At 37.7% G+C, this 17627-nt stretch overlaps 1 protein-coding gene across 3 annotated transcripts in view; it reads left to right on the top strand.

The window, feature by feature from the left end:
• LOC100746203 (UNC93-like protein) overlaps positions 1-17627 on the top strand; it is a 57526-nt gene that overhangs the window by 36154 nt on the left and 3745 nt on the right. For all 3 annotated transcript variants that reach the window (XM_003485475.4, XM_024372282.2, XM_012393863.3), the window contains exons 4-5: positions 8263-8425; positions 14245-14512. In XM_003485475.4, the coding sequence (XP_003485523.1) occupies positions 8263-8425; positions 14245-14512 (431 nt within the window). The remainder of the gene's footprint in view (positions 1-8262; positions 8426-14244; positions 14513-17627) is intronic.

The following is a 17627-nucleotide window of genomic DNA, read 5'->3' as shown; positions in this document are numbered from 1 at the left end:
TGTTTTTACTGTAATATCGTCGTGTAATTTTGTTCCTATTATTTACAAAATTCTTTACGGTCTTTCGATTCTTCTAGTTTTCAACTCTTCTCGTAACGCTTGCAAATAAGATAAACATTTTTACAGCGTATTGACGTTTGCCTGTATGGCGGTTGGTAATCTTTAAAGTGCAAATTTAAAAATGCAAAGAAAAGGTGAAAACACGAAACGTAAGATTTCCGTTTTATCAATAATATCTATCGATATTCGATCGATGAAAAGCCAATTCTCTGCTTAGCTTCTATCTTTTCAGTCGCGGTCGTAAAGATATGAATTTGCTTAAACATCCGCGCCTAGCAATTTCTAAGATGTCAGATAAAGCATAGGTTTATAAATTATTGACTCGATTGAAATATGGTATATAAAACAAATTTGTACGGACAGGTAGAGGAAAAGCGAAGCAGAGAAATCTTATCTTCGATAAGCGATCGAGCTATTTCTGCTTGAACTTGAGAACAAACAGGAACAAAGATAGTTACTACTCTCAATGACTAGTCTCCTTTGCTTTTCATTCTTCTTTCTTGTCTCTTCTTGCTTCTCTCCTTTTGCTCCTTTTCCTCGCCTCTTCTCTCGCTTGTCTTCATTCTATTCTTTCCTTTTTCGTCTGCTCCTTGTATTCCTTCTCTTCTCAGCTCCTTCTGTCTCTTTTCTTCTTTCGTTTGCTTCATTCTCTCGCTTCCATCCAGCGTTAAATTTTCCACAAATGCGTAAAAATCGGCCGGTCTACGATTATCGCAATCATTCCCCTTCGCAACGAATATTTTCTCATATTTCTAGAACAATAAGGATTCGGTTTTCCCAGAAAAAAAACGATGATTCACGTTTCTCGTACGTGACGTTCCATAAAATTCGAACACGTATCGATATTATATCCGTATATATATATCTATCTGTCTATACTAAGGTGGCCGGAAACCCGAGCGACCTTGCATTCGACAGAAGCTACTTAAACGCTTCGACGTTGTTTTATCGTGGTGAACGGTTTCGCGCGACCGATGTTTTCCACCTCGCGTTTGTCACACACACGTTTACGATCGATTAACGGTCCACGGCTAATACTTCATTCCATTCCGCAAACATATTTACGATCACTCGTTTTTCCGCCTTTCCTTCGCTTCTTCTTTTTTTCTTTCTTTCTCCTTCGTTCATTAGATATACGTGGATATGTATAGTTAACGCAGCTAGAAGTGCAATCGGTAGCGGTGACTATGAGTCAGACATTCTTGAATTATGTATTTGGATTAGCCGATGGCTTGTTTAATGTTTACAAGCTGACACATTCTAGTTAGAATGTTCACGTGCATGACTTGCACGTACGTTGACATTCGTAGCGCGCACTGCACAATCGCGGACCAGGATCGAATAATATTTAACGTCCGACAATCTCGAGTCAATAAAATCTATGATTTGTATTAGGTATACGATGGTCAGTGGTAGATAAAAGACAGTAAAACGTAAATGACACGATATATCGTTATAAGTTTACGAAATTAAATTGTATCTGACAAGTGCGATATAGATAGTTGCGACGTATAACGCGTACGGTGACTCGTCGAAATACGCGCAAGCTTACAAATATTATAATTAGCGCAAAGTTCAAAAATCCACGAAATACGTACTGTGAGCAAAGATATATATGTCGGAGATGGAAAGACACCGGAATGTTGGGAAAAACCTCAATACACTAGTCCAGACTTTTACTATAGCCGCCCTTAAGTAATAAAAATGAGAAATAGTCTTAATGTTCCAATCTGACTTTATGACGATGAGTTTGGGCTCGAAGTGACATGGCAGGTCACTGGACGTAGCCACGATCCACGTAGCCACGGGAAGGACATGTACCTGACAGAGGTATGAAATGATTAAAAACTTTCCTTAAAAACAAAATTAACCCGAGAAAGGGGGGCAGGGGTATATAAGGGCAGCCTCTTTTGGATTAAGGGAGTTAGTTTGTTAGCGAGTCGTTGGACGAATTGCCGATTGAGTTATCGGGAAGTTACCCGAATCGAGTAGCACGTTGATACTAGTCCTCCCGTGGACCGTGGATTCGTTATCGAACCTGAATTCGTTGTCACCATCGTCTCGACCATCCTATTACCATTACTCGTAGCCTCTTGTAGTGTCCACATTCGTACTGATAAACATTGGCTACACTCGCGACGGTAAAATAAGTAAAGTTTCATCGAACGCCCCAAAATGCCAACCTAACTTCGATATATATATAGCGTGCAAAGTGTAGCACCCAGCACAGTACTTAAGTAGATAAAACAAATTTCTCCATAGGTTCTCTGTTCCTTTATTTGTCTTCGTAGCGAGACAAACTTACGTAAATGTCCGCGGTGTAGTTACAAGAAACATTTTCAGGTATCATTAGCGTGTTAAGGCTAAGGTCGGAGGTAAGGTAAAGAGGTCAGATCGAGGCGGGCGTTATGTTCGGCATGCGTTTAGCTTCGACACCAGTTCGCAGTTGCAATCGCAGAAAGAACAGAATTATTTGCGTTTACTCGTGAGACAATTATATGTACATACATGTTAATGTTTAAATATCAACGCCATCGCGAATAACGACCACGAATGATATAATCGTTATAAATTCGTTTGTTCGGAATTTCCTAATTGAATTACATAAAAATTGTAATGAAAGATACGTATCTAAGCGATGAAATAATCTGGAACAATAGTTTCGTGTTTGTTGGCAGATCGATTCGTAGAACAGTGCGAGTTAGAGCTACTTTAACGGAAATATAGCACGTAATATTAGGTTCGCGAACGTGAACGTTGACTCGTGGCGGTCGATGAAAACTTTGCGCAGGGGCAGGAGGATTTTATCTGGCACTTCCTCTCAACCGTCTTGGGAACTATGTTAATGAACATGATTGGCATCGTATTTAATGACGATATCTAACTGTTTGATTCTTGGAAGATCTTTATTTTAATAACGCTGTTAAAAATTGTTCTACGTAACTTGATGTTACTCGGTTCTTTTCGAAATGAAAGTAGCTACGAAAATATCCTTGTTACGTCGTGTATCGTTAAATCGTATATATCGTTTTATTTTACGTTTCCTTGTTTATATTGTCGAATTAATATTACGTTGATAGTACCTAATAAAAATTTAGTAAATTTACTATATACTGAAATATATCTTGTATATTAAGGTAATAAAAACAATTGTTATATGAACAAGGATACATCCACATTAACGATAAATACATAGTAATGTAATATTTTCTAGGAGAACAGCTTCGTATTTGTTTCATTCTTAATAGAGCTGTTTCTTAAGAATGATTAAAATGTCGTAGAAAAATGAGTGACGAGCTTCGCGTAAAACTCTGTTTGTCGTTCGACGTTGAGAATGGAAATTATGGTCGCGAGTTCAGGAGGAAAGAAACAATACAGAACGATTTTCGCGTAACTAGGTTTACGTAAATCCTTGCTGGCGAACTTTCGATTACCCAGACATCCAGTATCTAGCGTGTAATTAATTTACTGCTGTTCTCGAGTTCAATTCAGAAGATTATGCCAAGCCTGTTGTCCAAGAAATTTAACGCTAAGAACGTAATCAACTGTACGCTATTCGCTGTTAAACATATTTCATTACGATTTCGTGTTTCTTCCGATCTTCCATGTAAGTCACTTACACCACGAAATTCGTCGTGTTTTAAGGCAACAACAGGTCTTAAAACTTTCTCAAAACAGCGTACAGTGTACAGTGTAAAGCATACGTATATTTGTCAAGTGACCGGAATATGTTTGTCCCTGATACAACTAGCGAGACTCGTTTCAACCGATGATTGACCATTGCAAAATCTTCAAACAGACATCGATGACTCTGAGAATTGGCAAGAAAATGTAAATAGAAAAGTATACTTCAGCGACGAAAAAAGTGTTAAGATTCAAGGTTTCGTTCGAATCTTTTTACGTTAGAATAAAATTAATTTACAAGCTCATTGGAAGGTAGTACGCGTGTCTTCTCTTTAAAATACGATAATAATAAAAATAAGGTAAATATAGGAATATTATAGATATATTATAATAAATATACCAAGTAGACCATAAATCATATAAATATATAAGACAGGTATATTTAGTAGATTCGATGATAGATTTCTAAACTTTCAGAAGAATATACAGATTTTCTTATTTTAACGCTCGAAATCTATCATGAACGCACTCCGTTCGAATTTTATTTTAATACTATCTTCTCGCAATAATACCATCGCGACGTAATTATTTATAACCATTACGAACGATAATTTTTCTATCCTTTGTCCATCGCTCAGTGATAATAAAACGCCGCTTGTTTAATTTCGTTAATACCACAATTTCAAAAAGATATACCGCTGCCGAGATCTTACCCATCCTTGACCATTCAATGGTTTAAGGGTTAATAATCGCCAGAAATCCAAACAACAGAGATTCCTCGGGTCGTAAAACGTACCTTCGAATGCTGACCACAAGAAGATGGCCACGGTCGTTTAGCACCAGGCCGTTTAAAATTTATTTGGAGAATTGGCGAACGTCGCCCGAGGCTGCAGCGACTCTAAAAACCTCGGCTTCTCTCGTACGTCGGCCGGGTTGCTTCGTTCCAGCGACTTTCTTCTGGCTGCTGAATCGCTGATCCCTCAGCCCCCTCAGGGTAGATCGTATTCAAGTGATCCGTGGCTAAATTTAGCGGCAGGATAATTTACCGGATTCTGTTGAACGGCTCTTTTACGAGTGTTCGCCTGCCTCTCTGCCTGACATGCTCGCCATGAGGATTTCCGCGATCTTTCTCTCTCGAAATTATCGACCTTCGTAGCCGATAGTGGATCCAGCAACTCGTGTAAAAATCCACCCTCTCCTGTCGTTTTCCGACTGTGTTACGCGTTCGAACCTGTACACGCGTTTCACGTTCGACTTGAATTCGGAATTTTCTTTCGGTGATAAAACCATGACAAAAATTTCAACCGGTTTTTCGCCGAGATATAACGAACGTAGCCAGCCTTCATCGCGAAACGAAGCAAGTACGTACTACCACTTTGTACGGTGTACGGTGTACGTACAAGGTGTTCCACGTGAACGGGTCAAGATATAGCTACGGAAAGATAGAAGATAAGGAAGAAAGTTTCATTGGGCGAGATTCAGTGGTCTCGGATGATAGACGATCTGACGTGTGTAGACATTTTCGAAATGGAAGTATTTTCAAGATTCTTTATTCGTTATCCGTATTTTTCTAAATGAATTATTCGTATTTTTCTAAACGAAGCTACACAGTTTTTCGTACGGCAATCGACGCGTCTCTAATTCCACTAGGCACTTTGGATCGTTTTCTTTCGTTGTTCGTTTCGATCGTGTCCTCTTTCGTTGAAAATAGCGCGAAAAGAATCATCGTTGATTTATTTGAATTTTTGCTTCGATGTTACGCTAAAGCTTTTCTCCAACACCTCGTGCAAGACCTCGTTTACGCTTACTAAAAACGACAGTGAGATCGGCATATGCATAAAGACCCGAAAACTACGAGAATACGTCGCAGAAACACTTACGTCTTTCCTAGTTTTCCACTTCGTACATTTTACGAAATTAAATTTAACGATATTTATCTTCCAAGCGAAGTTATACTCTGCCAAAGTTACACACTGGCTGCTACGAAGTAGCGACTAAATATTTGACATTTAACGAGAAGATACCAGGATGGCGAAAAGCTTCGATTTTCGTCGGTTTCCAGATACCAGGCAAACCACACTTTTAGGTTGTTTGACTCAGTTGCGTGAAGCATCCTGTACATGCACGTTAAGTCTGTTTCTCTGCGTATAAATGTACAGAGTTCGTTCGAGGGAATTTTCAAGGAGAAGTTATTCTGTGCACTATGTTTTTGCGAGACGAACGTATCGCACGATTACAATGCTACGCGTAAGCTTTCCACGTCTGATTTGGATAAACTTGAACGTTAAAGTATACCGAGACTAGAATTTTATATCGTGCCACTTGTAAAATTACTCCTTCGATCAACCGGTCGTGTCTTCGAGAGACGAACGTTCGTTTTAATGAGCGCGCGTCTTGTAAATGTAAAGTTTATTGCTCATTAAGTGTTGGTTTGCTTTATTACAGCGTAGATTGAAGATTCTGACGAAGATGGAACGATCAACAACGAATCTCTTCCTCCGCTCTGAACCTACGAAAAATGACTGATCCTGTCGTGTAATCAGAAATTTAATTATACAATATATCTTATATTCCAGAAGATTATAAAAATCGTTTCCAGGAATCTATTGCTAAGAAAAAAACAAGTTTTGCGGAAAAGTAATGACGAAACTATCGAACAAACAATAAACAGTTGTTAAAGAAACGATGCTTATACTGTTTAGTAATATATTATACAGGGTGATTGGTAATTGGTGGTACAAGCGGAAAGGGGGTGATTCTACGCGAAAAAAGAAGTCGAAAATATAGAATAACAATTTTTCGTCCGAGGTTTTGCTTTCGAGAAAATCGACTTTGAATTTTCGCTCGGTACGCGTGCGGTACGTTATGACGGATCTCACTGTAGATCGTTGTCTCGATGGAAAAATTAAAAAAAAATTTGTATTCTATATTTTCGACTTCTTTTTTCGCGTAGAATCACCCCCTTTCCGCTTGTACCACCAATTACCAATCACCCTGTATAATATATTACTAAACAGTATAAGCATCGTTTCTTTAACAACTGTTTATTGTTTGTTCGATAGTTTCGTCATTACTTTTCCGCAAAACTTGTTTTTTTCTTAGCAATAGATTCCTGGAAACGATTTTTATAATCTTCTGGAATATCCAGCTTCTTGTAATGAAAACAACGTTTCGCAAAAATCAAAATGCCAATAGGATGATTTATTTTGTCTCAAAATAGAAGATCTTTCCTTTCCGTTGGAAAACAACGCTTCCTCTATAGACTTCGTCAGATTTTTATCTTTAATTTGTGCGTATATACGGTATATAGCGAATTAAATCGACAATCAAAACTGCCATCGACAGCTTCTTGAACGACCCAGTAGGTAGAACGGTTACATTTTACCGCGTGCTAATTAACTGACCTTTGATAAGAATTAAACTACGCGTAGAAAGATTTCTAAATAAAGAAAGATTCCAATTACCTCCGTCTCGTTATTTGCAACTGTTTAAATAATTATAATCTGTCGCAGGTGTTTCGAGAGAAATGTTGTACGTATGTAACTGTAAAAAGAGTTACAAGTTAATGCTTCGAGTGCCAGAAATCATATTTCAAAACAGGAAATACTTGTGTTTGTCTTTGACGAATTCTTTTTCCATATCACGATTAATATATTCCAACTAGTTGTTAATCAATCTACGGGCGTTCTACCTCACTGATTCCTGTCAACATTTCGCAATACATACATTTCGAATCATGCGAGTATCAAGGCTCCATTGACAGCCTCTACTGTCACAGGCGTTCGAGATTACTTATTTAGCATAGGAAACCGGCACCACAAATGTACCAGAATAAATATACCAAGCCAGATAAGTCTCTACAACAATACGCTTACGCGTTTGATTGCGTTGTTACGCTATTTGAAAACTACAGGATTTAAGCTACGGTTAAAAGAGCACGATGATATGCCACGTTCTTTAAGCTGATAAAACCAGATACTTAATCCTAAATCTAGATAAAACTACGATTTTGATAATGTAACATTGTATTACGTTTGAAGATTTAAGAATACCGATTGTCACAACATTTCAAGATATTTATCGTTGCAAATTATAGATTTGATTTCTTGCCAAACTTCGTACATTCATCGCTTACTTTTCTAATGATTGGCATCTTTCACGACATTGGCATCTTTCACGACATTGGCATCTTTCATTGAAATATTCGTCAAACATCGAGCATAGTATTTTCAATTATCGAACAGTAAATGTCGAAGAACCAATAGGAATGGATTTGTCATAATCTTTTCCTCCTCTGGTGTTTATTTATTTTTCTTCCAAATTTAAAGACGGCGAAGCCTGAAAGTGCACGACGTTCGATCAGGAATTTACGAAAATCGCCGAAATTAACATCTATCCGTTTTTCCTGCGACACGGACAATTTTCACTTCCGATACTTGCGTCATTTACCATTTCTCTGTCATTTCCACTTGTCGATCGTGTCTGCAACCTCGAGGCAACTTGTCAAATTAGTCGCGCGACGAGAGCTTAGACTCAATTCGGACGGAATAACGAGAATTCTCCTCTTCCCTGTTACAGGTATGGCGAGAAACAAAGAAAAGTGGACAGTCAAGAGCTCAGTGGTATACAATTGCTCTCGGCAACTGCTTATCAACTGAAGAAGCCTTATCAGCAGCTCCTTATACCAATCACAATATGGATCGGCATGGAGCAGGCGTTCATCGGTGCAGACTTTACACAAGTGAGTAATTAGCACTGTTGACAGCTTCTACGAAACTCTAATTTCACATCGATGTAATCAAACGATGTCTTACGAGCAAAAATAAGGAAAAAAAAACACATTAGCTTTTCGTCTCCGACCTAAGAACATGATTTTTCTTCAACGATCTATGAACGAGATTTTCTCGATGGAGAGTTTCATTAATTTTCGAACACACGATGTCGTGATTACACAAATACTCATTTCATGTATACATAATGATTTACGTAATGGCACTTACGAATATTCGTTTTAATCGAGATATTATAAGATCGATAAGATGTTAAAGTTAATCGACGTAAGCGTAAACTATTTCTTATTTTTTATTATTTTATCGTGTTTTATATATCCCTGTATTTATCCCATATTTCTTATTCTATTATTTTTATAATCTTCCTACGAACTGTTATTGTTCGATTATTATAACGTACAGTCGGCGATTTATTTATACGTTCTAAGCGTACTACGATCGTCCGACAACGAATTCTCTCTCCGTGTAAAACTTTCTCTACGATCTTGCGACGAATAAACTAACAATTTCAACGCGTTTTATTGCGTTCGGACAAAAACCACGCATTTAAGGATTAAGTTAACGAGTTTCCAAGAGTTCGACGATATATTGTCCGACGGTTGCTTAACGACTCAGGCAATTATTTACGACTCACGAGGCAGAACAATCGAACAACAATGAGATTCGTATAACTTCGCCCACGCTGCTCGTTACAAAATGAACGAGCCCGTTGTCGGTGGAAGCTCGGTTCGATAAGACATCGATTACGAACCAACTATTATGCATTCGAGAATGAATCTCTTCACGTCGAAGGAACCGAAGCGAAGAATCGAGACGATCTCGTGAAACGTGACCGACCATTTAAAAGTATAATAATATTGGTTAGAATAATGGTTTACGCAGAATTATCCAGCCGATTATCCAAGAATTCTTCGTTGCTCGTTTCAGAAATTTGCAAAACAATTTCAATGCTGCCACTCTAGCATACCGTAACGCGTTTATATCGTAGCAAAATAAATAATTTTCTAACAATAACGTTTCTTTAATAGAATTTTTATCGTTAATTTTCGTCATCGGTATACGCTAGAACTTGGTTCGTCTGCATTCCATTTATTCGCATCTCGTTGCTTGCGTTTTATTACAATTTCATTTACCGTAACGAGGTTCGATAGTTAATGGCCGATTAACCGAACTTTCGCCGATTAAATCCGCTTACATGTCCGAACGTGAACTCGTATCGCGTGAACGAACGGCAATAAACAGCGAAGAAATGTACGACGAGTTATACGGATGACGGATATTTATGAATATCGATATCTTTATAAATGGACTGATTTTCCAGTGAATTGAAAGATCAGGACCCAGCCAGAAATTCGAGTATTATAACTGGATACTGTTAACGCTAGAACTACCGATAGTCAACGCGAAGCTATTTCTACCAAAAACCAGTCAAAATGACTGGTCTTTAAAAAAACACGTAACAATAGAATATTTGTATATTTATTACTTTCTTACAGAAGCAATTTCGTGCTATGTAGTACATTTTTCGTATTATTAATCCATCTGGGACCACGATCCCTAAACGAGGATCGACACATTTATAAAATTGTAGAACCGGTCGTTTTGACTGGTGTGGTATTTCTACAGTTAGCATCTAATTATCTAGCGATCGATCGGGAATTTTCTTGATAACTGATATCATCATATCGAACGATACGCGGTAGAAATTTTAAGAACGTGTGGGGAGTTGTACAAAACGAAGAAATTGGTTAATTGGCGTTCGATGAACAGATTGCAGGACCCTTTTACTCTTTCACAAATACCAGTCATTTCGACTGGTATTGGTATAAGTAGCCTCGATACAAAATTATTTTCAGTTTGAATACGTAAAAAACAAAATAAAATTCGTTATAATATTCCTTTAGTTATCGTTGCGGAAAGGATAGAACACGAAGTAGGAATTTGAAAATAAATTTGTAAAAGCAGTCAATTCGGCTGGTGTGGTAGTTCTAGCGTTAAATAGTTTACATATTTTTACTCGTTACGCGCGTTCTGCCACCTTCCACGTCCCTCGATTTCCCATAAACGCACTAAGAACACGTAATTTACGCGATTTTTATTACAAGTGGAATTACGCGAACTTGGTCTCATCGCCGATATCTCTACGTCTTTTTGCAAAAAAAAAGGTCGAACTGGGGTAATATCTTACATGGTTTCGTCGTATGAACGTAATGGTATCATGTTGGACGATGAAAATCCATTGGATGAGAGAGAGAGAGAGAGAGAGAGAGAAAAGAAGAAACGCAGTAACAAAAGCGAACAGTAAACTAAAATCGTTAATCATTATCCTCATCAGATGCAACACAAAAACCTGGCTAGGATCACCCGGATACTAACCGGATACAGAACGGCAGGTTCGTGATGCGTAACGGCCATGCGAGGTCGTGCAATTGTTCTCCGGAAATACATGCTACTGATCACAGATATGCTGAAATATCGGCTGAAGCACGCATCCTTTGGCTTTTAAAGCGCTGAATGACTTTAAATTATAAGTTGTATAATATACGATTGGCTCTGCGTACAACTAAAAAATCGCCAGCATGAATATGAATGGCGTATAAATACGGCATTGCTGGTAAATATACGGCCGTATATATTCGATCGATCTTTGGTAACGCTGAATTTTCATACGCCAAAGGAAAAAGAACATTACCGTCTGTTTCCTTGAGAAATTGGGTAAAGCGTGCGTTTGAAAGTTATCCATTAAAGAGAGATAATATTTTGCTAATGGTACGCGAGAATCGTATAAGTATGCGAATCATTAGTATTAGTTAGTATTAGTTTGAAATAAATTTTATTTTTTTTTTTTATTTTTAATTTTGCGATTAGAATTTAGGAACCCGAGTCTTAGAAGTCTCCTGTAAATTCCTAGCTTGCCACGTTCGAGTACAGAGAGCCTCTCGAGCAACGTTTCCACAAGATTTAACAATTACAAGGTTCTTAGAACGTCGATTTAGTTCTTTGCGATTATCTTGTAAAAATGATTTACATAGCGTCATGTGTATAAGTGCAATGATCGTAAAGAATAAAATCGTCGTAGATCCTTGCAATTAAATGACTATAAGCGCGAGTCTGCCAGGTACATTTTCGTGGTAATTCACGTTGCTAATGGACATTTCTTTAAATTTGGCAGGATGTAATTTAGTTACGAAATTCAAATAGAAAAACTCGTGACAATTTCGTAGTAAGAGTACGCGAAGCAGTGGCAAGTAATTTTCCATTCGTTCGTATAGATACGAGGGCAGATTGGAAAGTTCCCGGAATGACAATGGCAATAACAATTAATGCAATTCCCAGCGGTGATTCCTCATCAAACTTTCCCATCCGTCCTCGTACGTATTTCGTTCGTCCTTTCTTGCCTTAATTTTTCTACTTCGACTTTGCTCTCGTATCGGCGAACCAAACGTTTGATCCAACAAACAACGAAATGGAAAGAGATACGCGTTCGAACAGAAATCTCCGTATTTAAATTTTCTCCGTCTGAATTTCCCTATCTCTGCTTAAACGAATTGAAAATTATGTTCAATCCGCTTGAGATATCATTTAACGTTGCAGAGATACGGATATCGGTTTTGAAAACGAGCAAAACAGCGCGACAGGATTACTGACCAATCGATCATAGTGTCCACGTACTTACGAGCAATGATATAAGTGTAGAGACGTATGCGTATGCAAAATATGAGGAAAAAAGAGAAGGGGAAGAAAAGGAGCAAAAGGAGATGATACAGTTTGGAAGGTAAACCTGTTGGAAACCAGTTCGATGATGAAATATGTGGGCAAATTGGGCGAGGAATAAAGTAATTGGAAGAATAAACGCTACTGGAAAGCATCGAGCATGTTGGGATGCTGACTTCCATTGAATCAGCTGGTTCGACATGTTATAAATAGCCCAGAATCTTATTCTTGCAGCAATTCCCCGATACCACTTCCATACCTGGAATCTCGTGAACCAGTATTTCTTCTTTTTTTCTCGTTCTACTGGTGCATCGATGCGATGGTGTGGCTGGACCCTGTGCAGCTATCACGCACACGAAGTGGCTAAATGAAAGCACGCAGGAACGACGAACGCATCTTCGCAGCATGCACAGTGTCAGCGAAATTTCTTTGACTCTGTAATCGAGTTTCCTTACTTTGGATTCACGTTATCAGCATTGTTTCGCGCGTTGAGTTCTTCCTATCGTGAGAATTTCGTCAAATTGTATTATTCTTATGCGACAGACGATTTTCGAGACACGATGCTCCTCGAAGAAGGAATTTATGATAGAAGTAAATATAGGAAAGAAATGTTTAGTCTCCGCGTTACTTCTATCGTCTGAATTTATTGTTTTCTAATATTTCGGTTGTTTCGAGGTATATTAAATATTCTTCCTAAGTGCGTTAGTTCCTATTATATTATGATTCTATAATATACAGGGTGGTTGATAATTGGTGGTACAAGCGGAAAGGGGGTGATTCTACGCGAAAAAAGAAGTCGGAAATATAGAATAAACATTTTTCGTTCGAGGCTTTGTTTTCGAGAAAATCGACTTTGAATTTTCGCTCGGTACGCGCGCACTTTATCATAGATCGTTGTCTCGATGGAAAAATTAAAAAAGAAATTTTTATTCTATATTTTCGACTTCTCGCTTGTACCACCAGTTACCAACCACTATAATAATAATTTATTTAATTTTCATCTCGCGAGATTCCAAGAAACGCGACTTGGACTTACAGCTTCTCTAATCACGCACATCCTCGTTCGATCCTCTAATTCGTTCTTCCATATTTCGCTATCATATATTACGATTATAATTCTTTTATGTGATATCAAATATGAATTTACATTTCGTATGTGCAAAAACAAGAACTAGATATTGGACGAAAAAGAAAAACTCGACAATAGTAAATTTTCATTTGTCTCTTCTTTTCCTTGTTGAAAATATAGAATAATTTCTCGATCGTAGAAGATTACAACACATAACATACATTCGTAAGAAAACTACAACAATGAGATGCTCTCATTAACGGTCGCCCAGTATGCAGGATAAGATCGCTCACGATCGATTGATCACATTGATCGACTCCATACCGTAGGACTCTACTTATCCGGATTAGTCGCGGGACAAAAAGTTTATATAATTGGAGTTCGTATAATGGCAGTTTGCCAATTATCCCCGCTACCTGCCACTTTTCGTTCGTATAATAGGATCTCGAGTTCAGGTTGACGAGTCGAAGCAGCGAAACTTCAATTAATCGAGCATTAACCAGGAAACGTGGTTCGAACGAACGATGTTCGCGTAGATGGGCTTCCATCGTAATTTTTAGAAGCAATGAAAATTTCCGACAAATAATTTCATAAAAATACCAGCATTCTTTTCAATTTTATCGCAGAAGCTACGAATTATTTATGCCATCTTTACGTCGTCGAACTCGCAGAAGATCAGTCGTTCCTCGGCAATGAAACATCAAATCGTGTAACTTACGTAACGAAATTCAGAAACCAGGAAAAAGTAGAATCGACCACTCGCCTTACGACAGCCGCATAAAACTCGGCTATTGAACACCATCGAACCTGTAATCTTTTTATTACGATCCTTTCCTATCAACTGGATTTCATCGATCCGTTACGAACGATTCAATGTATCCTATCGCTACCTGTAACCAGACATTCCCTGAATCAATGTGAGATCGTCTGTCACGTTTTCGCGTACATTGCTGGATCTTAACAATACTCGATCCTTCTCTTTTTCAGGCCTACATATCCTGCGCGTTGGGTGTGCACCGGGTTGGCTACGTTATGATCTGCTTCGGAGTGGTGAACGCTATTTGCTCCTTGGTCTTCGGCTCTTTGATGAAATTCGTCGGAAGACAGCCACTTATGGTGCTGGGTGTTATCATTCACGTTAGTCTTATCGTCGTGCTACTCCACTGGAAACCGCACCCCGATAACCCTTACGTTTTTTACACGGTTTCCGGGCTGTGGGGTGTTGGTGACGCTGTTTGGCAGACGCAAGTCAATGGTACGTATAACTTTGCTTTCGGAGAATACAGCGGAGCAATGGTTCTTGTCACGACGATCATCGATGACCCTCGTTCGTCGTTACATTTTTCTGCGCTATCGTCTACGATAAGATAAATTTCACGGATTAATAGATCTTCAACGATGCGAATGATCAGTTAGCTTGTTACAATGTGGTTGATATTATTGGGTTGGCGACCAAGTGATTGCGGATTTTGTCATTAGGCGTGTTGAGATATGTATAATTCCCTGTGCTGGACTGGATTAAACGCGTAGTAGAGATACTTGTGTGTGGGTATCAGTGTGTGAAGGTATGTGTGTGAAAACGGATGAATGTAGACTATTCGGTCGGTTAACAGTCGGGTATAGAAGAAAGTGTTGAGACGCGTACAAGCGTGTATCGATGAATATATTAGGTTAGGTCTATGAGGTTAGGTTGGGGTTAGATTGGGGTTAGGTACCGCACGCGTACCGGGCGAAAATTCAAAGTCGATTTTCTCGAAAACAAAGCCTCAAGCGAAAAATTGTTATTCTATATTTTCGACTTCTTTTTTCACGTAGAATCACCCCCTTTCCGCTTGTACCACCAGTTACCAACCACCCTGTATAACTATTCTAATATTAATTCCAAGTGTAAATTTAGTGTTCCTGTAATAGAAACGTTATTTCGGCTTCAAAGATCCACAATTCTCAACAAGGTGGTATTGAGAAAATCCGCAATCACTTAATTGCCAACACAATATTACAGCAGCTTGTGGGTTAAAAATGCGCAAATATAATATAACATAATGTTTCGCAATGATTAAACGTTACGGTATAGCGTATCCCGGCGTGTATCGGTGGCTGCCAGGGTAAAATGCAGGAAATTCACGTGGTAGTCGTGGGAATCTTGCTTTTAACTACTAGAATATACATTATTATCTAAAAAATCGATTATCAGCTGTTCGATTATCATGAATCTCTTACATACGCTGATTTTTATTAAAACAATTTCATTTATCGCTATTTGAATAACTATGAGAAGAGATGGGAACGGTGATAACGATGGATTGTTTTTAACGAGGCAGTCTGATTATTTGTGTCGGTTTCATGGTACGTTACAAGTGAAATTAGATTCTCTTATCGCGAAATTCAATCAGAATATGTAATAGATAATAGCAAATAGATAACTGGTAATAGATAATAGTAAATGTAAAAGAGGAAAAGATATCTAACGTAAGGTATGAAAAGTACCTTGACATGGATTTATAAAGGATTATTAAACTACTACAGTTCCTTATTTTATCTGTTATTAGTATGAATCGGAAATTATTTGACGTACAGTCAGCTAAAGACACGATTCGCAAACAGATACAATGCGTTTAAATATTTTTCTATGCAATGATCTTAAAATATACCACGTATGAGTCATATGTAAAATAAGCGTTGAAAAGAATGGAAAACAGCTAGTCGCAAGCACAATGACAAGTATGTACAAAGACCGATTTTTCATACGAAAATAGACAACTAGTAGCAATGTTCATTCGACACGACGATTAACCGGAACTTCTCGAGGTATAGTCTTTTCTTCCTCTTCAAGAATTCTCCGTTAATTCGTGTCTAAAGAATGCCATTATCAACTGCCCTAACTGGTTAGCCTCGTCTTGGAAAAAGGAAAACTTTATTGTATGTTTGTCGATTGGCTGATTATGGCATACTTATATGAGACTTCGAGTTGAATATTCAATTCAAATCGATGGTTTATTAGATTCCTTTATTTTGTAATCGAGACATTTTCTATTGACAGGATGAAATATTTGTCGAACGTCTGCTAAAGAGGAATTAAATTATATCCAGAAAAACGGATAGATGCTGTTGATAAGAAAGAAGAAAAAAGAAAAAGATTGGAATTATTCCAAGGAGAAACTTAATGACGTTGAGATTACTTAAAGGACTTCTTCTTCTCTTTTTTTTTTTTTTGTATGTCAATTATTCGCAAAGTAGCTATAGGAAGAAAAATCCAGTACAATTAGGTCAATCTTTCTTAGAAGATACTCGATTTTATACGGTTGTATAATTTTCTCGACATCGTTGATATTTTAATCGTAATGTTTCGTAGAAAAAGTTCGGCGTAGAAGTTCAAACGAAAAGTCACCGATACGTTTATTAACGAATACGATTTTTTTATATTCTTCTCGAATTTAGGAAACTTTCTAACAAAAAGGAAAACACGATTAGCTCGAACATGACTAGAAGGAGATAGGAAACAATGAGAACTGTGTACGAAAGAATTACGCGATATTTTTTTTTTTTTGTATGTCAATTATTCGCAAAGTAGCTATAGGAAGAAAAATCCAGTACAATTAGGTCAATCTTTCTTAGAAGATACTCGATTTTATACGGTTGTATAATTTTCTCGACATCGTTGATATTTTAATCGTAATGTTTCGTAGAAAAAGTTCGGCGTAGAAGTTCAAACGAAAAGTCACCGATACGTTTATTAACGAATACGATTTTTTTATATTCTTCTCGAATTTAGGAAACTTTCTAACAAAAAGGAAAACACGATTAGCTCGAACATGACTAGAAGGAGATAGGAAACAATGAGAACTGTGTACGAAAGAATTACGCGATATTCCGCTGAAAGGAAAAAGATAAATCCAAAAAAAAAAAAAAAAAAAAGATATAGATACCGATGATGGATAAAAAAATTGGAACAGCTGGAGGAATGGTTAAGGAAGATAAAAATACCGAGGAAAGAGAAGTTAGCAGAAGCAATCGGGCTGGCTAAAACGAGATAACAGTTCCAGAATAGAAAGACTCTTAGCATGTGGGTTTGAGCAACTGGGTTAAGGATAGTATAAGCATAAAGTATGGAAGGATAAATGGGAAGATCGAAGGAGGAAGCGTGTGGTTAGAAAAATCGTAAGCGAGTTGTATTTCCTGGCCGCGAGTTTGAAACGAATTATTATCATTATTATCATATAGCAATGTCTCGAGACAACGACAATTCGAAAAAGCATAAATTGCCAATGGAAAAGTTATTTCTTGAGTTCAAGAAAGTCAATTTAACTATCTCGGTAATTGCGAAAAAGTTTAATTCGATTCTTAAATTCCATCGTTAACGAACGTTCGAA

The sequence above is a fragment of the Bombus impatiens genome, unplaced genomic scaffold, assembly GCF_000188095.3.
Source record: "Bombus impatiens unplaced genomic scaffold, BIMP_2.2 scf_0060, whole genome shotgun sequence".
NCBI classification, from domain to species: Eukaryota; Metazoa; Arthropoda; class Insecta; order Hymenoptera; family Apidae; genus Bombus; species Bombus impatiens.
This window is presented reverse-complemented; position numbering and strand designations above follow the sequence as displayed.